Source organism: Rhinichthys klamathensis, unplaced genomic scaffold (genome assembly GCF_029890125.1).
Source record: "Rhinichthys klamathensis goyatoka isolate OS25496 unplaced genomic scaffold, OSU_Roscu_1.1 h1tg000275l_1, whole genome shotgun sequence".
Taxonomy (NCBI): domain Eukaryota; kingdom Metazoa; phylum Chordata; class Actinopteri; order Cypriniformes; family Leuciscidae; genus Rhinichthys; species Rhinichthys klamathensis.
The window spans coordinates 745140-772669 of record NW_026606794.1 but is presented as its reverse complement, the minus strand read 5'-3'; the positions used below and the strand labels follow the sequence as shown (position 1 = coordinate 772669).

The 27530-nt window shown below is 38.3% G+C and overlaps 2 protein-coding genes across 4 annotated transcripts; one reads left to right on the top strand and one right to left on the bottom strand.

Moving 5' to 3' along the window:
* Positions 1–322: 322 nt before the first annotated feature.
* Positions 323–23451, top strand: pik3c3 (phosphatidylinositol 3-kinase, catalytic subunit type 3). 3 transcript variants are annotated; one of them, XM_056268563.1, is made up of 27 exons: positions 323–399; positions 4006–4049; positions 7364–7552; positions 9579–9722; positions 10956–11085; positions 11369–11395; positions 12961–13047; positions 13184–13279; positions 13868–13939; positions 14554–14658; positions 14737–14829; positions 15233–15418; positions 15693–15835; positions 17266–17344; positions 17441–17508; positions 17629–17734; positions 18021–18137; positions 18218–18349; positions 18431–18559; positions 18762–18831; positions 18915–18979; positions 19395–19479; positions 19573–19647; positions 19737–19905; positions 19992–20082; positions 20181–20306; positions 23190–23451. In XM_056268563.1, exons 3-27 carry the CDS (start codon positions 7422–7424, stop codon positions 23202–23204), a joined length of 2541 nt encoding a protein of 846 aa, XP_056124538.1. In that variant the 5' UTR covers positions 323–399; positions 4006–4049; positions 7364–7421; the 3' UTR covers positions 23205–23451. The 3 variants fall into 3 exon arrangements, with proteins under 3 accessions (XP_056124538.1, XP_056124536.1, XP_056124537.1); XM_056268561.1 differs by lacking the exons at positions 323–399; positions 4006–4049 and adding an exon at positions 4876–5273; XM_056268562.1 differs by lacking the exons at positions 323–399; positions 4006–4049; positions 11369–11395 and adding an exon at positions 4877–5273.
* Positions 23452–25121: 1670 nt separating this feature from the next.
* Positions 25122–27193, bottom strand: si:dkeyp-75h12.7 (uncharacterized). Its single transcript, XM_056268545.1, has 4 exons — positions 27107–27193; positions 26852–27020; positions 26324–26433; positions 25122–25728 (listed from the first exon to the last, which is right to left on the bottom strand). The coding sequence occupies exons 1-4, from the start codon at positions 27191–27193 to the stop codon at positions 25225–25227; spliced, it is 870 nt and encodes a 289-aa protein (XP_056124520.1). The 3' UTR covers positions 25122–25224.
* Positions 27194–27530: the final 337 nt, after the last annotated feature.

The following is a 27530-nucleotide window of genomic DNA, read 5'->3' as shown; positions in this document are numbered from 1 at the left end:
GGCTATTTTTGGTCAAATAAATGCAGCCTTGAGAATGAAAGACTTTTTCAAAAACACTACAAAAGTCTCAATTATTCCAAACTTTTGACTGGCAGTAGGCTATAAATAATAAGGTAACCGTCAATATTTTCTCACACGTTCTTGAACAAAGCTGTGGATGGTCAAATGGTGATTCTCAACAACACCAAGTAACTAGATGATCTTCAAACACAAACAGGCATTTATCGTAACTGTGGTCCTCAGGTTGCCGTGACCTTCGTCTGCTTCTTTGGACCGAGCTCATGCTGATGATGTCATGGCTGTGATGACCTCACATGGGCCTGGTCCAGCTGAAGATGTTCATAAGCAGGAGGAAGCTCATAAAGGCAGGATTGGACGTTTATTGCGCAACTGCTCCAGGTGTGTGTTTATGACCAGAGAAGATGTAATATATTCCTGAAATGCGTTTTTGTTGTTGAGGAAGGATTTCTAGGTAGGTGTCGAGCACGAGGGATTAGGCTTTGAGCGGATGCCGAGAAGGTAACGTTCTTTGAGCCAGAACCAAACATTACATACTAGTTCGCACATTAGCTCATCTCTCGTCATCTTTGCTATCAAGATGGAAAAACTTGCGATAGAAGAAACAGGCGTTTTCCAAGGAGGCCCTAGGGTACCACAAAGTCTGTTTGTAGCATTCACGCCTGTGTCACCCCACAGTAGTCTGAAAGGTGTTGAAAGCTCCTCCCGATGTACTGCATGTTGTACTACTGCTCTATGGCTCTGACTACACCTCAGTTTGGACAAAGTGACTCAGTCTCTCCTCTGGCTGTGCATTCTGACCTTGTTTACCTCTGGTTGAACGTTAGAACTGGTGTAGTATTTAAACATTTTCGCCTCTTAGGACATGTTTTGTGTCAAATAAGAGCTAAGAATTTGCCAGAAGGCCATTGGGCAGAAGTTCTTATTTTTGTGGTTGCCAATTAAAGGTGCTCTATGTAACTTTTCTACTAAAATGAATCCTTTTTTTATTGCCTGTGTGTGAAGGGGTTGTAATCACACATTAAAATGATCCACTTGTCGAGTTTTGCTATTACCTCTGAAGGCCAGTATTCCTATTTCTATGTGAAGTCTCCGGGTCGGAGAAATTTACCGCGAAATCCAACGGATGTGACGTGCATGCGCGCTCCCGAGCCTCTCTCCTTATATACAGTCTATTGTAGACGGTCAGGGAGTTACGTCCGGTTAAAGGCGCACGTTTTTCGGCTTATATCTCAGTCAATCTTTGATCAATATTCCCAAGACTCTAATCGTTTGTAGTGCTGGACGGGGCCTTTCGAACGAGCCCACCCTCGAGGTCCACCACACCCGGCTCCTCGAGTTATAGCCGTTCGAAATCGGGGGTCCCAGCGAACGGCGATCCGGTATGGGGGCATCCCCGAGGCCCGCCACTCTAGCGTTCGGGCAAGGGTTCCCCTGGGACCTCCTCCCTCGAATTTGAGCTCTCTGGGTCTTTGCGTTCCAGAGATACGAGCGATTTTCTTCTGAGATCGTGACGTCACCGGCGTCCGCAATTTTGCAGCGCGCCCGATGGTTTTCTGCTAATATCTCCGCGAAAACACCACCAAAAACTATGGAACTTATATGGTTCTTTTCAGCTCGACTAGATGGTCCCAACGAGCTCGGTGCTCGCCGAATCCGTCTAGTATTCGCCGAGATATTTGCGTAATAGACGGTATTGTCTATGAGTTCGAGCACGAGCGCTCTTGTAAAATTTGGTTGCAATCTGAAACATCACCACTAGAGGCCGCTAAAAGTTACATAGAGCACCTTTAATCTTTGGCAGCTAATTGTTGTTAAATGGAAGAAGTATCTAAAAGTGCTAGTATGAATTAGTCTTTTCAACAGGTACACTTCAAACAAGTCATAGTTTAACAAAGCAAAATTTTCTAAGTATCCCTTGTTACGAATCACTGATGTATAACATTTAAACCAAAGTAATAAGCTAAAAAATAATACAAATGTGTTCATTTTAGTTTAGTTTACAATGAATTAAATCTGACAACCCATTTTATTAAAGATACAAATAAATGCAAAGATGCATTGCACATAATACAGATTGATCAGACCTACAAATTCTCAATCCATCATATGAGCAATTATTGATTGGTCATAAGAAATTCCTGAAAACAAAACTTCAGTCCTGTTAGCCAGTGGAAACCTTCGTCATCCCAAGAGTGCATCTGTCCTTTGGCTTCAGCTCAAAGGAATGTGGCCTTAAACTTGGGAGCAAGGAAGCAGAGTCCCCACTGTGAGTGTTCGGAACACATGAGGGGTGGCAATGAGCCTTATCCTCTTTAACAGCTCTTGAGTCCCGAGCGGAGGATGTAATGGACTGCGGCCCTGTTCTGTTGTGCAGTCTGACTCATCACCATTTATTACATAACCACACACTAATGTGCAGGGGGACCCAAGGTTGCACTAAAATTTAGATGCAAGTGATCGGATGCCAAGCTGCCAACGAATGTAAATTAAAAGCAAGAACAGCTTGTTTTTTTATTTCAGTTTATTTAAATAGGGACAGTACAAAAAAACATGATCCCAGTCAAAGCTGGAAAATATGTATTGTACATAGAGAGTATAGCAAGAGCTAATTTGCATCTCAGGTCCCTAGAAAGGTTTTTCTAATAAAAAATAAATAAAACAACAAATTACTACTCATAGAATAAAACTACCACAATGTCACTTATAGACGTAGATGTCACTCAAATACCAACCAAAATTTATACCTGAAATGAGCTTACAACTGAAGCATAAAACTTCACATGCACTTTTACATTACATTACACTCTTACAGTGCATTTTAATAAGATAGAATAAAACTTTTACTTATACATATTACAGTTTTACATACTAAAATGGTTACATTTAAATATGCGAGCAGTTCTGGTTTATTTTAAGCCACCGCTTTACCTTTAATGTGAAGGACTTTATTTCAGGTATTGCCTTATACTCATTTGGCAGCAGGTTCCAGAGTTTGGAGCCTCAACAGAAAAGGCTCTTTGCCCTTGTGTGGTCTTACGAAAGTTAATCCTACAATTCCCACCTGCTGAACTCCTAGTGAATCTGCTTGTATCATCCTGTCTCTTTATCAATTTACATAAAACAGATGGTGCCTTATTGTGCAAACATTTAAAGATCAATTTTATATATGACAGGTTCTTAAAATTTCCAAAACTTAGCTTTTTTTTTTTTTTTTTTTACGTTGCAGTGATGCCATCGATTTGGCTTTTTATCCATTATTTTCAGAGCTTGATTATACACCATTTCAATTTTTTTAATTAAGGAATCACTTGTCTTAGTCCAAACTGTAATACAGTATGAAATATGGGACAAGATCATTGCATGCATAAACAGATGTCCTGCCTCAATTGAGATAAAATTTCGAATAAGTCTGAAACAATTTCGATTAATCCTTACCATTTTTGAGATCTTTTTTATGTTTATCAAATTTAAGTTGTGAGTCTAAGACAACACCTAAGAAATTAAACTCATCTACCTCCTGTATTTCTTTCTTATTTACTCAAATTATTACTTTTTCTTTTTTCTTTCGATCATTTTATTGGCTTGGTTCTTTTTCTGCCCTTGCAAATGATGGCAAGAAACACTTTATGTGAAAAGAGTTGAGATTTTTAGGAAGTACAACCTATTTTGGTGCCTATTTACACAAACGCACCAGTAAAATGTTCATTGCATTGGAGAACATAGGCTACTTGGAGAGCATTATGTTCATGCACCCAAAAGACAGATAGCAATTACAAATGACTTGTCCACCTGCTGTGCAGAATGGCTGACAAAAGCCACAACCAACTGGTTTGACAGCAGATCCGAGCTTGTTAAATAATCACACAATGAGTTGAGTGTTATAAATAATTTATTGTATTGGCAAACTCTTAATTGTAAGAAAATGTATTCATTATTTAATATCTTCCTACAAACTTTGCTCTGTTGTTCTGTCTTCTGCTTCAGATCCATGCAGGAACACGTGGGAAGAATGAGACATGCACAAAGTGGTATGCTTCACACCACCTTGAAAGTTTGTTGATCAGATACACTGTTCATATACTTCTTGTCATGCATATTAATGTATCATAGAACAAAGACTTTCAGAATTGCTTGTATAAACAATTTAACAGATTATCATAAGGCCTCCTACTTTCTTTTACCATAAATGTATGCTTCTGGTTCATCTTCATCCTCTTTGATCTTTATCAATATCCCAAAATATGATACCTTATGCATGTAAATAATTTTTAATTGTAAACATTTTATTTGACTCCCTATATAGACTTTCACAGGGCCTACTGAACTTGACTACAGAAATAAGCATTATTCACTAGTTCTTTTTCACAGCATTTGGCTACAGAAAGCAGTCATCTACTAAGAGGGGGAACTTTTGTCCAGTTATCTGAGACCCTCATTATACTTAGATAATACAGATAAAAAGATAAGTTTACTACAGCACCTAAAAAATCACATGACATAATGAATGTATCCTCTTTAATGGGATTCATAAAATGCAGTACATAATTAAATTAATTAAACATATTTAAACAAATGAAACTAAATCAAATCAGTAAAATAGATATTTCTATGATCTTCAGTGTCTTGCCTTAATCCACTTTAAGCTCAGAATTACAAATGCTAATAGCTATTCTCATTGTACAATACAACAACTAATATGCAATCCAAGAGGACTTTTAAAAGCCTTACAAAAATTGTCCTCTTTTACTATCCGTTCTTCAACAAAACAGGAAGTCACAAAGATTCACCCATGGATTCACCAGACCAAATAAGCCATTTCTGATCCGCTCAGTCCAAACAAGCCGCTGCGGCGATCGAACAACTTGACATCGATTATTTACGCCTGATTCTAATGTTTTCCTTTCTAAAAGCGGACGCGATGAAGCCCTGTCAGATGTTCATTATAACTTTGTTATTGTCTTAAATTAAGACTGCTAGTATTTTTGACCGGCCATATTGGTTGTCATTATTCAGGCGAAGTTATATCAAGAGTATAAACTGTTACGAAAAGCAAAAACTCCTGTAACTTAGATCCAGTGTAGGGTCTTTGCTATAGGCCCTGCAGTTGATCTTCCATCGCCTGACAAATCTTTACGCTTTTCGTTTTATTCACTACGGTTTTGCATAACACTTCGTCGATCACTGAAGATGGACACAGACAAGTTTAACTATGTGTATAGTTGCGATTTGGACATAAACGTCCAAATGAAAATGTGAGTATGTTTATATGGACCTTAGTCATTGTCTTGATTGCAGAACTGTCAATCCAGCAGAATGTCAACAGAGATCGAGTAACAGCTCATTGCATAGAAACATCGCTCGTACTATTGGAAGATGTGTTATGCGTCCAAGCTATATCTGCTCGATGTAATTTAATAAGATTTTATTGTCTACTTCGTCAAAGATAAAATCACCAAATATCCTTATGTAGTGGACATAATGTAGTGCATTTATATTTTAAACGTAGAAAGGAAGACGCTTCCCTCCGTTATATCAAATCGTTGTTTTTGTGATGTTTACCAAAGCTAGCATGGCAACACAATGAGTCAGAAGAATACAGTGTTAACACGAGTCCAGCGAGAGCTGTTGTGTTTTAGGGCTGTCATCTGTCTATTGACATCATTCTCCTTTTGCCCTCGGTCCGCGTGTGGATCATAAATGATTCTTCTGACCCCTTGTTTTTGTCCGGCTGCACACGCGCGCATAATGGAGTCAGTTTAATTTCAGTGTGTGTGTGTGTGTGTTGCATTACGTTAGAAGGACAGAAAAATCCCAGGGTGCTAGTGAGCAAACTTTTAAGACAGTGAAGCCAAACTGCATGAAGAAGAGCTGTCACCATGTGAAGCACTTGAAATAACGGGGTGATTTGACAGGGCTGACCTTCATAATTTAAAGGGATAGTTCATCCAAAAATGAACATTTTGCCTCATTGCAAAGTTTCAAACCTGTATTAGTTTCTTTCTTGCCCTGAACACAAAAGAACATATTTTAAAGAATGTTGGTAATCAAACAGTTGAGGGTAGCCATTGTATTCCACAGTAAAAAAAAAAAAAAAAAACTATGGAAGTTAATGGATACCGTCAACTTTCTGGTGACCAACATTCTTTAAAATATCTTCTTTTGTGTTCAACAGAAGGAAGTAACTCATACAGGTTTGGAAAAACATGTGGGGGAGGAATTGATGATACATTTTTCATTTTTGGGTGAACTGTCCCTTTAAGTGTGAAATAGGAATTAAATAGGAAGTAAAAAAATAGGAGACGTTTAAGGAACGTTCTATGAACAACGTCTAAGTAAGACATTTTTTAAAAGGGCATGTTGCGTATTTTATATGCTTGCGAACTCTAGTAGTGTTCGCACGAGCGTTGCACTAGCGCTTGGAGTATCGGACACATCAACAAAACTGAAACAAATTAATACTTTTATTAAGCAAGAACACATTCAATTGATCAGAAATAATAGTAAAGACTTAACGTTGTTACAAAAAAAAGAATCCTGAAAAAAAAAAGAATAATAGTTTCCACAAAAATATTAAAGGGTTAATTAGTTCACCCAAAATAATTCTGTCATTAATTACTCACCCTTATGAGAGCTGTCTTTCTCTCCATTGACTATGCAACTACCACTTTCAAGCCCGGGAAAGGTAGTAAAGACATCAGTAAAGTAATCCATGTGACTCCAGTGATTTAACCTCAATCTTTATGGAGCTATACGAGTGCTTTGTTTGCACAAATAACATAATTTTCCACTTCTTTTTTTCTTCAAAATATGAATCTCAAACGGGAGTTCACAGCATCAACTTCTGCTCTCGCATCAACACAACACACATGCGTATTATTTTGTAAATAAAGTGGTAAATTATGTTTTTTCACTTGCGTCACTTCATAAATATGAGGTTAAATCACTGGAGTCACATGGATTACTTAAATGATGTCTTTAATACCTTTCTCTGGTTTAAAAGTGGTAGTTGCATAGCTGTCAATGGAGGGACCGAAAGCTCTCAAGATTTCATTAAAAAGATCTTCATTTGTTTTCTGAAGGAATGTCTTATGGATTTGGAATGACATGAAGGTGAGTAATTAATGACAGAATTATAATTTTTGGGTGAACTATCCCTTTATATATAGTTTTCTGTTCCACAAATGACAGTACTAACAACTAGCGTCAGTGTGAATATAATGTGCGGTGGAAAGGTCTCGGAAATTATTGGTCAAATAGCTGAAATTTAGACCACAAATATCTTGACATTGTGTTGTGTGCTGACTGAGCAGAAATAGCCTTTCGTTTGTGTTTGCTTTTGCAGAGGCAGTCTAGAGGGCAAGAGAGAGCAGAAGAGCTATAAATCTCTGCTCGAGGACCCCATGCTGCGATTCTCAGGACTCTATCAGGAGAGCTGCTCTGACCTGTACGTCACCTGTCAGGTGTTTGCTGAGGGCAAGCCACTCGCTCTGCCAGTACGGACGTCTTACAAGGCCTTCAGCACTCGCTGGAAGTGAGTACATTTAAAGGGTTTGTTCACCCAAAAATGAAAATTATGTCATTAATGACTCACCCTCATGTCGTCCCAAGCCCGTAAGACCTCTGTTCATCTTTGGAACACAGTTTAAGATATTTTAGATTTAGTCCGAGAGCTTTCTGTCCCTCCATTGAAAATGTATACATGGTATACTGTCCTTGTCCAGAAAGGAAATAAAGACATCATCAAAGTAGTCCATGTGACATCAGTGGGTTAGTTAGAATGTTTTGAAGCATCGAAAATACATTTTGGTCCAAAAATAACAAAAACTACGACTTTATTCAGCATTGTATTGTCTTCCGGTTCTGTTGTCAATCCGCGTTCAGTGACGCTGTAAGACGCTGCTGACGTGTTCTGGTGCGTCCGTGTATTCGGGTTCAAATAAATATGGCTGGGCAAAAAATGCAACTCTTCCTCTGTGTCGAAATCCTTAGACATGTTTGCGAAGATTGTTTTGTTTACAGCGTGCGTCTCCCTCAGACTGTAAAAGAAACTCGGGCGCACTGATAACACGTCAGCAGCGTTTTACGTCATCAGCATCACTGAACGCGGATTGAAATGCTGAATAAAGTCGTAGTTTTTGTTATTTTTGGACCAAAATGTATTTTCGATGTTTCAAAACATTCTAACTAACCCACTGATGTCACATGGACTACTTTGATGATGTCTTTATTTCCTTTCTGGACAAGGACAGTATACCGTACATACATTTTCAATGGATGGACAGAAAGCTCTCGGACTAAATCTAAAATATCTTAAACTGTGTTCCGAAGTTGAACGGAAGTCTTACGGGCTTGGAACGGCATGAGGGTGAGTCATTAATGACATAATTTTCATTTTTGGGTGAACTAACCCTTTAACAACGGTTAATCTCCGTATCTCACACTGTGGCTCACTTTATGCAAGTGTGACCCAGTAATGAGTCAGAGCAGGAAACCAAACAAAATACCGTAATTCCTCAAATAAAGACCGGTATTCAAATAAACGCCGGGCCTCTGATAGTGGCCGGGGGCCTGGTCAACGCGGACAAATAAAGGCCGGTCTCAAATTAAGGCCGGGGAAAAAATAGTGTGAATAGGTACACTTTAAATGAATGTACACTCAAAGACGGACGCGCTCAGTCAGCGCTTGTCATATATCACAACTATTAAGTGTTTTTAACCACATGTTTATTTTAGGTTTCAGACATTTAAATAGATATGATTTATAGCAAAACAATAAATTTATAGTTTGTAAAATACACAATGGTGTCTATGGAAGCAGCAATAACAATCCATTCAAATATATTTGGCGACGTGTTTTATTCATATCAGATACACAGTGTAAGTAACTAGAATGTTTACTCTATTCTTCTCCCAGTTCACCGGCCACTTACTTTCATGTATTTCGGGAGAAACTGAAGAATTCACGCGCTGTAACTTAACAAATACAACAGGAATCTCCGAACTGCGGTGCCCATCTCACGTTACAGATCAAGATAATTTATAAAGGGTTTTTAAACGACAAAACAAACTCACTTACACGGATTTGAGAGTCAGAATAGAAGATAGTTGATGACATGGTAAGCAAGTTTGTTAATATTTAGAAATAAAAGCGCTACATCTGTCATACAGCGCTATTTTGGCTGTGGTGAACACGTGCCAAGCATGACGCGTCACCATGGAAACTTGGCTGGCGGGCGGGCGGGGATCGCGAATTAGAAATAAAGGCCTGCCTCTAATAAAAGCCTGCTTCAAATAAAAGCCGGCTACCATCTGCAGTTCAGGTAAATAAAGGCCCCGGCCTTTATTTGAGGAATTACGGTATGCCAGAGATGTGTCGCAGAGATATATAGCCTATATATTTTGGTACCTTTATCATCCTCTCACATATTTACACAGATACATGACAAGTATAATTAATCTTCTTAATTTAGAAAAAAACATTAATACCTTCAGATTTCGTTTGTTGGCTGTACTGAGTGTTTTGTCACATTATTATCCCGGTCTTTTCTTCTTCGCAGCTGGAATGAGTGGCTTAGATTGCCAGTGAAGTACCCTGACCTGCCTCAGAGTGCCCAGGTGACTCTAACTGTTTGGGATGTGTATGGACCTGGCCGTGCCACACCTGTTGGGGGCACTACAGTCACCCTGTTTGGGAAATATGGGTAAAGGTCTACTGTTTCATCAGAAATTATGTGTGTACCTCATTAGCCTTCATGTAAACAACTGAAAATGTCATGTGATTGAGCTCTTTTTGAATGAAATGTATCTATGGTTAAAAGAGACTTAAATAGTCTGTTGAATATAATAATAATAGTTTTGAAAACCTTTAAATCTGTCTACTTTCACAATCAGTTTAAAATATTTCTCACTGTTCAATCGTTTGGGGTCAATATGATTTTTTAAAACTTTTTTTCAGCAAAGCTGCATTAAATTGATCAAAAGTGACAGTTAATAGGATTATAATTTTACAAAATAATTAAATATCAAATAAATGCTGTTCTTTTGAACTTTCTATTCATCAAAGAATAAAAAAAGGAAAAAAATATCATGGTTTCCACAAAAACTTTCCACATGGCTGCTGAAAACTCTTTGCCAAAGCTTTGCCAGCACATTAATAAATTACATTTTAAAATATATATATATATATATATATTTTTTTTTGGAGCAAATAATTGTAGTCTTGGTGGGCAATAGAGACTTCTTTCAAAAACATATTTATATATATATATATATATATATACAAACCTTTGAACGATTCTGTAGATGTGAAATGCAGTGTAATTCTGGCCCACCAATCTTTGCTACATACTCTCTTCTAGATATGTCTAATTTTTGAAGGACAGTTGGACATGAATCATGATATATTTGTGAAAAATTCAAATGAGGCATCCTGCTTCTAATTCTTGAAAAGAAGGCTTTCTTGGAAATTTACCAATTATGCACTTGGATGCCATGCTGATTCGGCTCAATTCTTTAGGTAGCTGACTCAGTCACTTTTGATAGGACGAGAAACAGGACTCTTGCAATTATGGTAACACTGACACCAAATTCTTCTCTATGTATGCACATAAAGTTTGTTCCGAATATATATAATTCATATCTTCACTCGCATGATAAATTCATTGTAATCGAGAATTTAAATTACATATAACCGGCATATTCAGAATCTGTGATTATATCAAATTAATTCGAATTAATACAAATCTGTGCATGTTAATATAGTCAGTGAGGTGTTATTAATCATTTATGGAAGAGATTGTTAGAGAGACAAACTTGCTGTTTTTTTGTTGCTGACATTTTTCCACAAAAGTTTGCATACCACCCCTCTTTTACATCTAATAAAGGGAATCCCTTATCCTTCTTCATCTCTCTTCTTCGCTCCTTCTGTCTACCAGAATGTTCCGGCAGGGCATGCATGATCTGAAGGTGTGGCCGGGCGTGGAGGGTGATGGCAGTGAGCCCACTAGTACACCAGGAAGGACCAGCAGCACTCTGTCAGAGGACCAGATGGGCCGCCTAGCCAAGGTCAGTTGAGGGATTGGGGAGTGGAAAAGCCCAACTGAGACAGAAAGGCGAGAAATATGCCTGTGGACAGTTACTGCACATGAGGGATATGTTAAATGAAAAGTGGGTGGCAGGGTGGGATAGATAGATGTGCTGTTTGTGTTTATAGATTACCCAATTTGTGGAAAGAATGAGAATTGAGAATGTTTGGGAAAGAATGAGAATTGCGAATGTTTGGGAGTGTGATTGTGTGTGTGTGTGTGTGTTCTCTAAAAGGACATATTTTAACTGCCCTCTGTTCCAGGGCCCAGACCTGGAGATACTTAGTGACGTGAGTATGAGAGAAAACGGGACAGGAATGCTGAATGTGTATGTATGTGTGTGTATGAGTGTGTGCTTGTCTCATATTTTTGGGCAAGATATAGGATGGGTTCCATACTTAGCTTGTTTAATTTGAACCACATTTTTACAAATAGGATAAGTATATCATTTTCTGTGTGTTTTGGACTTTCAAGCACTGACAATGCTTGCCTTCACCCATTTTTTTTATTTAACATTTTATATTAATTTTTGTTTTTGAGAATTTATGTGAAGCAGAAAAGCTGTTATAAAGCACACCAAGTGTTCAGGGGAATTGAGAAACACTTTTTATGACACTATAAATTACCCATGCAATCGTATTTCTTAATGACAAGGATTCGGCTATGTCTATTAAACCTTTGACAAGTACGATCATAGCGAACATCCAAATCTGCATTGGTGCTGCCACTGCCCCAGAGAGAGCAGTTGTCATGTGTAGATATGAAACCGCTTCACAAACTGTCTTTTCAACCACACAGCATCTTTAATTCTGTGTTACAATAATTCAAATTATCATAGAAGATATAAGCACTGATGTCTACTACTAGAGTACACTAATAGGTGGCGACAATTGACTGTTAAAAATGTATTTGTCATAGAATCATTCAAGAGATTTGTTCAAAATTGTTGAGTCTTTATGAGTGAGTCATTGAATCAATCATTTATTCATTCAAACAAACCAAATTTTTTTAAATGAATTAAAATGAATTAAATATTTTAAAATTGATTTATAATTTATATAATTTGCAGCATTTAACATTTTATCAGAACCTCTAGTAAATTGCATGTTATTTTGTTTAGTGGTCTATTCAGAATCGTGAAACAAAAAAATTGATTCTCAAATCAGAATCGTGCAGCTCTACTATAAATTAATAAAAAAAAAATATGGCAGGTCAGATACAACTTGAGCCCTTTTAACAACATCTTTCAACTAAATGTTTCAACTCATGTTATGGCCATGTAAAAGCTGGTAAGCTTGCCTAAACCTCTGTTCACAACAATCGTATCTGTAATGTATAACCAGACCCTCATCTACAGAAAAACAGTTCTACATCAAACGGACAATTTAGAAGAATCTACAGATTAAATAAAAAGATTGTTGTGCTGGATAATTCATCTAAGTCAGAATGATTTGTTGTGGATGCAGTTGACAAAGCTTAACTTGTTTGGAACTGGGAACATTCCTTGAAATGTTATGGATATTATGTATAGCCACTAAAACAGAAGTATGGCTGGTTAAACAAAGTCCTCTTAGACTCTTGGTGGCCTTTAGATGAGATGTGTTATTGTACTAATTATTACTAACTGTTTGTTTAGAAAGGGCTTAGTCATCTTAGTGTGCTACTACTTTGTACTGGCACCCACTGAATGTCCTTACTTGCTAATGGGCGTTTTTGTGTTTGAGGCTCTTGCTGGCTGACACGCCACTGTCATATGATTGGCTAAAGGATTGTGCGCACAAGGTATTAGTGTTGGTCTGGTCTTCGAAACTAGTCTTTTTCTTTAAGTTTTTCTCTCTCTCTCTGTCTCTCCCAGCTAACAAAAGCTCATCGTCAGGGTCACATGGTTAAAGTGGACTGGCTGGATCGCTTGACCTTCAGAGAGATTGAGATGATCAATGAGGTGAGTGGGTTTGGGGTAAACGGTGTCATGATACGACATCACTATAATTTTTGTAACCTCTTTGTAGAGCCCAAACTAAAAACCACAAGTATATTTAATTGAGATGATTCATAAAGTTATTTTTCTCTCTCTACAGAGTGAGAAACGTTGCTCTAATTTCATGTACCTTATGGTGGAATTCTCCCGTGTCAAAAGTGGCGAACGAGAATACAGCATTGTCTATTACGAAAAGGTATATCCATTTTTAACTACATCTTTTGCAACAAAGTCAAAATTGATTCAAAATAACCCTTTTTATTTTCCCTGTTAATGCATGATTCATCCAAATGTATCAGCTCTACTTCACTTCTAAATTTTTAGTTGACTAGGTTGTGATATTAATGTTAACTAATAGCCAATAACTTTTTAAGCATTTTTAGCATATGCTTGTTGTTGGGAAAGCAATTTTTCAAAAATCTTGCCAATTGCTAATATATTTATTTAATGTGGTTAAATGTAATATGTATTAACATTTAGTTTGAAAAGAATAGCTTGTTGAGGGTGAACTTGAACTTGATGGTTATTCGTGTCAAAAAAACATTTTTAGGTGGGAAGCAGTCCCACACAATTTTAACTGCAAATTAGCAGTGAGAAATAAATACTTTAACAATCTTATAATTTTTAGATGGGTAAAAACAAGCCCCAACTTACAGGTTTAGAAAAATAAAGTAAAATGGGTTGTGAATGCCTTTTTATTTTGACTTTAAATCAGTGATTAATCACATTTTTTAAAAGGAGTGTAGTTAAAAGACCAGGTAAATTTAAGTGACTCTCTTTTCAGGATGCTGATGATTCCTCCCCTTTGCCAACCAGTTCAGATATTGTGAAAGTCCCAGACCCTCAGATGTGCATGGTGAGTGGAAATAAAAACAATAAAGTCAGTTAACTTGGGTTCATTGATTTGAGAATCTGTGATAAATGTCTGTCTTAGGCCCTGTTTACACCTGGTATTAAGATGCGTTTCGGTCGATCGGATCACAAGTAGATGAGGGAGACACATTCCCGTTTACACCTGGTGTTTTAATCTCTTTTGTCCACCTTAAATTACTTCTGTCCTGATTTCTTCAAGGGAAGGGAAGACCCAAACCAAACTTGGGTCTTCAGCCATCAAAGTTTAAATCCTTTCTGGATAGCACACTTCCCATAATGTTTATGCATTAGGTCAGTAGGCGGAGAGAAGGCGGTCTTTTGTGGCTGTTCGATCATATGAGCATTTACACTACAAAAGCAAACTGGTCGAATGAGTTTTGACTACCTCTGGGATCGGTCGAAAGTGGACAAGCTCAAAACGTTTTAGACCCCATTTACACCTGTATTTAGCGTCGTCCCCTTGGGATCTTAATACCAGGTGTAAACCGGGCCTTACACACAAATGGTGGTGTATATTTTGGCACCTGATAATGTAAAAAATACTTTTCATGTAAAATGACAAAGTTGGTACTTACTGGTGCTGGTGTTCTGTTGCAGGAGAACCTGGTGGAGAGTAAGCATCATAAACTGGCCCGTAGTTTGCGCAGCGGACCGTCTGACCACGATCTCAAACCTAATGCGGCCACACGTGATCAACTCAATGTTAGTGATGAAGAGAAAAAGAAGTCCACTTGACTTCTCTGCAGATGTGTTTTTAATATGTATATGTATCTGTCATAGATCATAGTGAGCTACCCACCCACTAAACAGCTAAGCTCTGAGGAACAGGACCTTGTGTGGAAGTTTAGATACTACCTCACCACACAAGAAAAGGTGAGTGAACACATGTACTGTACACTAACCATTTCAAAGTTTTTGGGAAAGTAAGAAAGAAATGAAGGCTTTTATTCAGCAAAGATGCATTAAATTGATCAAAAGTGACAGTAAAGACATGTGTAATGTTACAAAAGATTTCTATTTAAAATATATGCGTTTCTTTTGAAATTTCTAGTTTCTGAAAATATATTTTGCCATCACAGGAATAAATTACAATCAAATAAATGCAGCCTTGGTGAGCATAAGAGACAAAATAAATAAATAATAATAAATAAATCTTACCGACCCCAAACATTTGAAATTATGTTCATGTTTACTAGTGTTTCCCCATTGGTAGTAGGGTGGTGTCTCAGTTTTACTCTGTGTCCAAGGCAGGATCTAATTGTGGCTCTGTTTTTAGGCTTTGACTAAGTTCCTGAAGTGTGTGAACTGGGATCTGCCCCAGGAGGCCAAACAGGCCCTGGAGCTGCTGGGAAAGTGGCGGCCGATGGATGTGGAGGATTCCCTGGAGCTGCTGTCCTCTCAGTTTACCAACCCCACAGTCAGACGCTACGCTGTCGCGAGGCTGCAGCAGGCTGACGATGAGGTAAAGTCTACAGTATATGTGCTTCTGTGTCTTTATGTATGTCTTCTATCTAGAGTATATGTCTTTGTGCGTCAAATGATTTTATACTTTCTAATGCAATATTAACTATCCTTAAATATGCACACCATTACCAATGGAAATCTTTTGGGACAAAATTCTTTTGCGGATAAACATTTAATTCTGCTTATTTTTCTGACTCTTTAGAGAATGAATTGTGATGCATACAATAACCATACCATACACACACCTCATCTCTCTTTGTAATTCCTTATAGGATCTGCTAATGTACTTGCTCCAGCTGGTACAGGCATTGAAATATGAGAACTTCATTGATATCCAGGGTGGTTTGGAGCCTGCCAGTAAGAGAGAAAGTCAGGGGGTTCTGGCAGAGAGCTCAACAATAGGAGATCTGGAAAGGTCAGCTGAAACCTCACAGAACATGCGTCTATGTGAAATGTGAACCCCAAAAAATATCTAAATATTTAGACATTACTTTTCATAGAATCACAGCATCTTTCAACATCTTTGCATGCACGATTTCCAGAGATGCTCAGAATATACACTCACCGGCCACTTTATTAGGTACCCCATGCTAGTAACGGGTTGGACCCCCTTTTGCCTTCAGAACTGCCTCAATTCTTCGTGGCATAGATTCAACAAGGTGCTGGAAGCATTCCTCAGGGAGTTTGGTCCATATTGACATGATGGCATCACACAGTTGCCGCAGATTTGTCGGCTGCACATCCATGATGCGAATCTCCCGTTCCACCACATCCCAAAGATGCTCTATTGGGTTGAGATCTGGTGACTGTGGAGGCCATTTTAGTACAGTGAACTCATTGTCATGTTCAAGAAACCAATTTGAAATGATTAGAGCTTTGTGACATGGTGGAAGTAGCCATCAGAGGATGGGTACATGGTGGCCATAAAGGGATGGACATGGTCAGAAACAATGCTCAGGTAGGCCGTGGCATTTAAACGATGCCCAATTGGCACTAAGGGGCCTAAAGTGTGCCAGGAAAACATCCCCCACACCATTACACCACCACCACCAGCCTGCACAGTGGTAACAAGGCATGATGGTTCCATGTTCTCATTCTGTTTACGCCAAATTCTGACTCTAACATCTGAATGTCTCAACAGAAATCGAGACTCATCAGACCAGGCAACATTTTTCCAGTCTTCAACTGTTCAATTTTGGTGAGCTCTTGCAAATTGTAGCCTCTTTTTCCTATTTGTAGTGGAGATGAGTGGTACCCGGTGGAGTCTTCTGCTGTTGTAGCCCATCCGCCTCAAGGTTGTGCGTGTTGTGGCTTCACAAATGCTTTGCTGCATACCTCGGTTGTAACGAGTGGTTATTTCAGTCACTGTTGCCCTTCTATCAGCTCGAACCAGTCTGGCCATTCTCCTCTGACCTCTGGCATCAACAAGGCATTTCCGCCCACAGAACTGCCGCTCACTGGATGTTTTTTCTTTTTCGGACCATTCTCTGTAAACCCTAGAGATGGTTGTGCGTGAAAATCCCAGTAGATTAGCAGTTTCTGAAATACTCAGACCAGCCCTTCTGGCACCAACAATCATGCCACTTTCAAAGTCACTCAAATCAACTTTCTTCCCCATACTGATGCTCGGTTTGAACTGCAGGAGATTGTCTTGACCATGTCTACATGCCTAAATGCACTGAGTTGCCGCCATGTGATTGGCTGCTTAGAAATTAAGTGTTAACGAGCAGTTGGACAGGTGTACCTAATAAAGTGGCCGGTGAGTGTATGTACTGTTGGAATTCTAAACAATAAAAATTGAAAAACAAAAAACGTGAGGGTTCCACTCACTGATTTATTTTTCAGTTCCCAGATGGCATCAACCATCCCTGTGATGCCCAGTGGACAGAAAGGCAAAGAGGGAGCAGATGGTGAAAATCTAGAGGTAAGTGTAAAATAAAAAGTTAGCAGATGAACAGTTTATTTTAGATAAAGGGGATGTGGAGATTATGTAACGGTGTGTATGACCTGTGTTCCACAGCAAGATCTGTGCACTTTCCTTATATCACGTGCCTGCAAAAACTCCACTCTGGCAAACTATCTATACTGGTGAGTTCATTAATCAAGGGGTTTTGCAGTTCTTGCATGACTATAACAATTTCCACCGACTCCACATGTAAGATTTAAAACTAAAAGAAAATGTTGTTTGGATATTGTCTTCTAATGCAGGTATGTAATAGTGGAGTGTGAGGATCAGGACACCCAGCAGAGAGACCCAAAAACCCATGACATGTACCTCAATGTAATGAGGCGGTTCAGTCAGGCTCTGCTCAAGGTACCTTCACATTCTGAACCCACATGACTGTACCTAACCAGGCATGATGCTCAAGTTTTCAGCATCAAGAAATTTGTCCATCTACAGTACACAATCACAACCAATCAGGAGATATTCAATCTAGTTAAGATTGTAATTTCAAAGTTCATACAAAAAGTGATTTTGTCTGATTATATTGCAAATTCATGCCTCTTATACATATGATTGATCGATAAAAGTAAATAGATGTGAAGTGTTGAAATAGAAGATATTGACAATAACATGTGATGTTTGTGTCTATTTCCAGGGTGATAAGAGTGTTAGAGTGATGCGCTCCCTTCTGGCCTCCCAGCAGACATTTGTAGACAGACTAGTGCAACTCATGAAAGCTGTTCAGAGAGAGAGCGGAAACCGCAAAAAAAAGGTACGGAACATCTGCTGTAGATCATGAGGAATCTTTTGTAAAGTTTTTTGTTACATTTAATTTTTTTCTGTCTCTGACAGACGGAGCGGTTACAGAGCCTGTTGGCTGATAACGAGAAGGTGAATCTGTCAGAGATCGAGCCCATCCCTCTCCCTCTGGAACCCCAAATCCGCATCAAAGGCATCATACCTGAGACTGCAACACTCTTTAAGGTATTGTGCATCATTTATGTCCATTACACTGAGTCTCACATGCATCCATCCACCCCTGACCGCAGTTTGTGTCTCTTTCAGAGTGCTCTGATGCCAGCAAAGCTCATCTTTAAGACCGAGGATGGGGAGCAATATCCAGTCATCTTTAAACATGGAGATGACTTGAGACAGGACCAGCTCATCCTGCAGATTATTTCACTCATGGATAAGGTCCAAAGAGCTCATTAAAAGCTCATTTCCTCACACAGTACCAACAGGACACATAGTTCATATCAGTGTTCATTAACGTCGTCTTACATAGCTGTACACACACACACACAAAAATTTTGTTGTTTTATATAATGCTACCTGTAAAATAAAAATAAGTTTGATAGAATTTTTAGTTGATTGTTAGCTTTCTTATCTTCAACAGTTGCTGAGGAAAGAGAATTTGGACCTGAAGTTGACTCCATACAAAGTCCTGGCGACCAGCACCAAACATGGTCAGTACTGCTTCACCTATTGAGCCAGTCAATGCACGTGTGGGAGTTTCATTTTACACTGAATGCATATGATTTGTCTGCAGGTTTTATGCAGTTTATGCAATCAGTGCCTGTGGCTGAAGTTTTGGCGACTGAAGGCAACATTCAGGTAATGCGATACAATACAGTTCTGCAGTCCTGCTTCTGGAGGGCCACCTTCCTGCAAAGTTCAGTTCCAACCCTAACCAGTTAATCCAGGTCTTCAGGGTCGCTTGATACCGCCAGGCAGATGCGTTACTGCAGTTCTGTAGAAACGTGGCCCACCATGAATAGGATTGGACACCCATTTCACTTGGATATACATCACAATGGGGAAAAAAAGACTATCGTATTCTAATATTTTAAAATAAAAGTAATATTTTATTACTTGCATTTGTATAATAGAATTGTAGGTGCAAGGTGCTTTGGCACATACCAAATAGTGGATGAATTAAACGCATTCTTCTGTGTTTATTTGTAATATAACTAAAGAAAAAGCTCTCATATCTTTCTTACTTCTCTTGATTAATTATGTCTCCATGCAGAGTTTCTTCCGAAAGCACGCTCCGAATGATAAGGGGCCATATGGCATCAGCTCTGAAGTCATGGACACATACGTTAAAAGCTGTGGTGAGCTTCAGTTTGTTTTTGTTTAGCTTTATTAATGATTTACTTCTTTATAAATCATTATTTGCGTGTACTAAATCATGATATACTTTTCAGCGGGCTATTGTGTCATCACCTACATCCTAGGGGTTGGAGACAGACATCTAGACAACTTGCTTCTCACAAAGACTGGTACACTCAATAAACGCACCACAGCTTTCAATGACTTTATGCACTGATAAAATAGATTGGGCGTGCTGATCTGTATCTCTGGCTTGCAGGGAAGCTGTTTCATATCGATTTTGGGTATATTTTGGGCCGGGACCCTAAACCCCTGCCACCCCCTATGAAGCTGAGCAAGGAGATGGTGGAAGGGATGGGGGGCATGCAGAGCGAACAATACCAGGAGTTCAGGAAACAGTGCTATACTGCCTTCCTGCACCTACGCAGGTGAGTTAAAGAAGACCTAATTCCTATATTTAGTATGTCTAACTTGAAATCATAACCGTTTTTGGTGTTTTGGTTGTTATATGCAGATACTCCAATCTCATTCTGAATTTGTTCTCTCTGATGGTGGATGCGAACATTCCGGACATTGCACTGGAGCCTGACAAAACTGTGAAAAAGGTTTGTGTGGTCCTAAATGTTTGGCCCCAAAATTTCAGAGGGAGAATGAAAGGAGCAATAAGATTTTAACCTGTTCATTCTTTGCCTGCCCACTGCAGGTTCAGGACAAGTTTCGATTGGACCTCTCAGATGAGGAAGCAGTGCATTATATGCAGAGTCTGATTGATGAGAGTGTAGGGGCTTTGTTTGCGGCAGTGGTTGAACAGATACACAAATTTGCACAGGTGTGTATGTTTCCTCATATTTTAACCCAATACTTTTTTCCCTTTTGTAAATTCAGCATGGAAACTATTAAAGACAAGGCCTATTTATGATGTTGCTCAAAACAAGCTTGTTCCTTTACTGTTCTCATTTCTATGGATGATAGCAATTTTTGTTGGCCCGTGCTGCTAAATTCTGGAAAAACTTTGCACAGATGTTTTTGCTGTCTGGATGAATTGACTCTAGGTGCCAAAGTTCAGGGCCAGTCTGCAGATTTTGGGCAGTCAGGGTTGAAAGATTTCACTCAAAATCACAGTGTAGCCCAGACAATTTTTTTAGCTTCAGTCTTTGATTCCATCCAGAGGAGATCAAACGTTTGATATTTTGAGCTTATTTTAGAGCACATTGTTTTCATGTGTCATGCTTCTCTTAGCAATGAAGCACACATTTCGGCTTTCTGAGTTTGTTGTGTTCAAAACAATTGGTAACACTTTATTTTGATTGTCCCCCAAATACATTCTACTAACTTAAAGCTGCAGTCCGTATCTTTTCCTCTTTGTCGCCATCACTCTGTTCGAAATCTGTAACTACAGTGATTCGCGGAATTATTATCTTTACGTGGGTTGTAAATCGGCATGAAACAGCGCGGATGAACACAGTGCTTTGCCTTTGAGGCGAGTGGTGCTGTCAGTCACAGCGCTGTGTGGATACTGTCATTCAGAATCACAGATTCACTTTTTGAAAGTTTGACCAACATAAGAATTTTCATAAGAAAATATCTTCTGAACAAGTAAGTAAAATCCATTTTCGTTCTGACCAACTAAGGGGGGAAAAGCATTCGACATGATAAGCTTCGTTAGATTTAATCAATGCGATTTACAGCAACCGTGCAAATTATAGCCTACTTTGTTCTCAAATTGTTCATGTTAACAACATCAGCATTGCGTGACTAATGTTAAATTTAATGTGTTTTATGGTTAGCAGCTACCTGCGTAGTTCAGAATTCATATTCTCCATAATAGCAAAACGAGAAAGGCACAACAAAGGAAACTCCGTAACTGTGTGAATTAAGAAAACGTACTGTTACACGATTGAACTATTGAAATGTCTTAACTTACTTGTTCAGCAGAAAAAAGCCGTCTCTTCTTCCGTTTCGAACCCCTTCAAAACACGGAGTTCACGCACTTTTCAAAAGCCCCGCCGATGTTTAAATCCTTATGTTTGCATGAGACGGTTTCTTTCTCTTTCTCTAGCCACCTTAAATCCGAAGTACGAAGTCTTTTGGGTTTTATAACTGCTGAATCTCCAGTTGACTCTGATGATTGTTGTTTGGATCTTTCTGGATGCCATAAGTTTAATTATGTAAAGTGCTGCGAGAAAAGCCTATACATCTAAACATCTCGTCACGCGCAGTATAGCCGGCTAGCCGAAACTCCTTCTTTATGTGTACGGGTGTGACGTCATGATGCAAAGACATGCTCGAATTTCCCGCGGAAACCCACCAGTACCACTGGAATTAAAATCATTATTACAAGCTAACCGTTTTGAATCTAGCTATGGCAAGCAGATAGTTTTGACCACTGGCAGAATAAGTTTTTTTTAATATAATTATTTTGGATTATTTTTAACTTAAAAAAGTTACGGACTGGAGCTTTAAGTAACTTTGGAACTTCAGTACATGCTAACTACTGTAGCAGCAGTCATTAGAGTATTACTATACTGTTTGCATAATATCTGCTAACACTATTGTGATTCTCCCCAACAGACATTCTACTGACTATAAGTAGCTTTGCAAGTACATGTCAACTTAAGGACTAGTTTTCTAAACAACGTCTCTGATTTAATGTGCCGATTCGGACGGGACTAAAATCTCCATGTTCATTTCAGAGGTGGGAGAGTGTGTTTTCTAGATGTGGCCGTTACAGAAGGTCTGGTGCTGTGCGTGCGTCACGTATATGTATTTTAATTTATTATTTGTTGGTATGATTTTAATAATAATAATAATAAACACTAAGTAAACTTCACGAGTTTATAGCATCTGTGAAATCTAGACAAGTATCTTACTCTTTCCTGACATTGATATTAAAATGGGCAGTCTTTGCTGTTTCACAGATTTGGTTCTATTTGCAGTTTTGCAGATTTGGCTCTATTTATTAATTGTATATGTTATTTTTTCATCGGCTACCATCCATATTGAATTAAATTAAAGTATGCTGAAGATTGGTGCGCAAACGATTGCTCAGGTAGGTCAAAAAACACACGAGGAGAGTTGGATAAAACAACATCAGCGATCACAGACATTCGCATTCGGACGGGATTAGATTTCTCAGAGGACCGTTGAATTTGTTGAAAAACAGCAGGTCATTTGCCCTGGAATCTTTACAGAGGTTGTGTGAGAGAAAATTCAGACTTGGCAGATTCGGACAAGATTAAAATCGCAAAGTACGTCTGTGAAACGACCCTTTGGAAAACTAGTCCCGTCCGAATAGGTATTTAATCTACTAACCCTAACCGAACAGTCACTCTAAGTTACTTGACTTGTAGTTGCAAATGAATGAGAGTTAGTTGACACGAGTTACAAAGTTACTTGGAGTTAGTAGAATGTCTAAAGTGGACAATCAAAATAAAGTGTAACCGAACAACTTGAAACTTAGTAGGTGATCCTCATTCATTTTGTCTATGATGCCCATTTTTTTCTCTTTAACAATTTATGATGCATAGTGTTTCAAAAATCTGTGCATATTTTAAAAGTCTTGCACTGTATTCCAGCTATAATAGAGTTCCCACTTTTGTTAATCACCTATGATTGTTGACAGATCCTGATAAATGGCCAAATAGCGGTCCCATGTAATTGGCATAGCTGACATATTGGACTTTTACTAATGTTTTATATTTAAAATCCACAGTATTGGCGCAGATGAGGTGATGTCATGGAGCCTGGTTCTCACATAATCAGTGAGCAACAGATAGAAGGACGGCAACAACAACTGAATGATAGATGGGAGAAAAGGACACGTGCCAAGGCCACACTAGTGACATCGTTTTTCAGCGTGAACCATTCATGCACTAGGTCTTGACTAAACTGAATATATTTGTATATAAAATATAAAATGAACTGTATATGTAAAAAAAAAAAAAAAAGACAGCCAAATAAAGATTCCAACTTTAGCATTTGTTTACTGGTCAGTATTAATTTTACAGTATATTCACTTTAACACTCATAAAACATTTAGAGTCTATATTAACCGAAGTCTCCGTTTAATTTTTTACAATGGTAAAAAAAAAAAAATGTATCCGTTAAATATGTATTTGAAACCCTTGATTAGGGACTGTTATCTGTTTGGAGGCATCCTATGACAATGAGTGGTTCTGATGCATATGGTGGTTTTTAAGGTTTCTCTGGATGAGAACGTGTGCGTTTCCTATGGTGCGAGTCAGCTAGTGAGTCACACCTTCCTATGAGGAGTATTCAATACAACTTTATTGCACAGACTATTTAAAGAAATTGGCCAATGCCTTAGAGATTACACAGTTAAAACCTCAATATATTTTTTTAGACTACATGGGTTCTATGGATTAAACCTTTCACCCAGCATTAATCTACTGAGCAAGTCTTCAGTTCTTTTGTTTTTGTAATTAAAATAATGAAACTTACTGTCACAAAATTAATCAACAGTACAACTGATGAAGAACGATACTACATGCACACAAACCAAAAAAATACTATAAAGTGATAATATTTGGTTAGAAAGTCAGTGCAGGTTTATTGTGCATTTCTTGATATTTCTGTTAAGCTAAGATGAACATGCATGTTGTTTTTCAGGCTTGTGGGCTGTGGTTTATTAAAGCTGAACTTGAACCCATGCAGACTTTTTTCCACTCTGCTACGTTTGGTCATCAACAAGAAACTTGACATTTAAAACTCGAGTCATCTGTTGAGTGAAATGGCAATGAAAATCTGCTTTTAGAAATCAGTTTGGAGGTGGTATATTTGTCACATGATTAAGGCTTCAGGAAAACTCAAACAACAAATTTCCTTCTTTCTAACTTGCTGTATTTATTAACTAATTTCCCTTCACTGTTACACTACCAAAATGAACAGAATTGTACATGTCGACTCCACATACTTGTACACGTTCTCAAAAAGGAGAAAATAAGAAAAAACATGCATAATTCTATACAACGCAACATAGGCTACATTTTCCAGAACCTAGAGAGTCACACTCGGCTCCTGGGAGCGTTTGCATTAATGTTCCAGAGAAACGGCAACATCAGCAGAAATTGTGCACCTTAGCGTGGTTAGCTGTGAGACATGGTCCGAAGAAAATGAGAGTCAAAATGGGGCAACTGAGTCAGAAGTGAAAAATATGGAGCAAAAAACAAAAATGAAAACAATGAATCGAGCCATACAGAAACCATACCGCACTCACAGTAACCCGGACAGAATACGGATTTATAGCGCTCTGCTGATTTGAGTGAGTCACTGAATTGTGTGTTGGCAATAATAATGACTGCTAGATTCAGGTCAGCGACATTTGACCATGATAAACGTGCAAGAAGTGACACATTTCACTCTGCAGTAAAGGCATACGTGCTTAACTCCATTTGACCTAACCATTAGAAGCCATCTAAATTAAAATGGAGAACCTGTTACTAAAGTTAAAGTTGACATAATATATAATTTGAATTATAATTTACACTATATAAATGCATGTTATAGATCTTATTGTAGATGAATCATCCATGTAGCTATATTTCCTTTATTTACATGTTTTGTTTTGAAAAAATGTATTTTATTTTTTAATTAAAATGTCTTTAATAAAAGTTTAAACCTCGCCCCTGCAAGCTCACCTTCATTTGCCTCCATTTTTGAGTGCGTGCAATGTCCACATGCCAAAATCCAACCAGTAACCGATGCATACAAGGTTAGCTGTATTCAAACTAAATGTATTCAGTCTCTTGAGAACAACAATTATCAGTAGTTTGAATTAGCTCGGACCCATGTTTATTGGTCTCATATTCACTTTTAAACATCTCAACATCTCCATACCGCTCTGGGTCTTCAGTTGACATCTCGTCCTGTTGAGTGTATTTCACTTGCACCGAGCTCAGAGGAATGTTCGGTGTCTCCTCACAGTGATTCTGGTATGGACATCCCACGTTTGCTTCTAGAACCGCATGAGATGGAAACAAATGGAACTCGTTGTTTTGGACTTCTACGCCCAAATCTCCAGACTCCACAGATCCCTCAATGCAGTCTGGATCGTGCAGGACGGGGCTTGTGTAATACTCATTGTTGTGGTAAGATGACTGGTTGTCCGTGAGTGTGAAGTCACAGATGGATACAACAGAAACGTGGTCCCCCTCAAAGCTCTCGTCGTGTGGTGCTGCCTTATAGGAGTCAATGAATGTCTCTTTCTGAAGTTCCAGGTCTAAAAGTAAAGCCTGGAAACACAATAATGGTTTATACTTTATGCATTGAATGCTGGTTTGTGACAGATTAAACAAACAATTAATACAATGCATTGAATCTGCATTAGAAGGTTTTGGAGTGCTCCTTTGAGTAACTGGTTTTATTATCAAAGTCTAATTTGATTGGATGGCTAGGGTTCCAAAAGTGCTGATATGGACCCTTATTGCAGACTGACACATTTCTGCACTATATAACACTGTAAATCTGTTTAAAAAAATAAATAATGCACATTTATATCACTATACTTTGTCTTTAATTACACTGACATTAAATTACAAGAAAACGACTAAACACTTCTAATACACCTGCTGAAGGAGTAACTGTAAACGTGACATTTTTCATCTTCTGTGTTATTTCTGGTATTTCAGCTGTAATTATAACAAAGATGCTTGTTTTCAAACTTTAAAAAAATTTAATTGGGAGCAATTGATTTTGAGATTCCTGAAGTTTTAAGAACTGTTTTGTTTTCAATAAAAACAATAGTTAACTGAGGGGGGAGAAATATGATTTCAGTAACACACTTGCAATCATGCTCATGTAATATTGCTGAAATATAAAATCCAGTACCAAAGATCTGGGCAAGGGACGTTCAGAAGATGCACAGTGTCTCCAGAGCAGAAATATCACTAGGCCAAGAGCAATGAGAACAGCACACACGATCATGGCGATGAGGCTTTCTGAAGAACGAACACACACACACATTAGTGCCGACAAACACTGAACAAACATATGCAAATAAATGTGTACTGCATCCAGTGCTGGGCAGTAACTGATTACATGTAATCTGGCTTACGTAATTAGATTCCAAAAATGAAGTACTTGTAATTATATTACTTTTTAAAAAATACACATAATCAGACAGAAATACATGTTATTCTCACAATAGCAGTCAATTATTTGTAATTCATTAATTCTCTCAACTACTTTTTTTTTATATTACCTTAAATGTGTAATGTAATGGATTTCGTTACCAACTACAATTTTTGTCGTGTAATTTGGAATTAGTAACCGATTACAATTTGTAAGTAATCTACCCAGCACTTACTGCATCTTTACACCACAAAATAAGTACAAACACTTAGAAATGATGCACACCAGTGTTTGCTGGTATGTAAACACACTGCGGGAGGCTCGTGGGAGAGGAGGCCAGTACACCTTCAGCTGTGAAGTTGGCCACAGCACAGTACACTCGCCCTGGTAGAAGAAAACCAAATTCCACCTTGAGTAGGCTTTGGCTTTCCTTCAACACCGCAACAGTGCGCGTCTTCAAGAAAAATAAAACAACTGAACTCTCCATTTAAACAAAACGCTAAATGGGGTTAAAGGGATGTAAAGATGAGAGTTGTGCACCTGTCTGTCTGAGAGGTTCTGTTTGTCGTATAGAGTGACTGTGGCCAAGAGGTTTTTAAGGTCATTTATGGGGCAGAGGCAAGCCATCTCCTTCTCTACCTCATAATAATATTTACTTGTGCAGATTTTGGATGGAAGACAGTGAAAATTTACCGTCACCCACAGACTTCTATTATCCATGGAGATGATAATGTTGGGGGGGCTGAATGTGGCAGAAGCTGGCAAAAAAAGGAGAACGTATTAAAGGTTATCTTAACACTTTTAGAGGAATTGCAACATATTGTGATTCGTATCTAATTCTTGTCTAATTATGTAAATTAGTTATCGACAGATGGCCATCATGCGTTTCGACACATTGTTATCTAATATTAGTGAATCCATTTCTGTAGCTTTTTTTTTTTTTTTTACATTGTTTATTAAATGC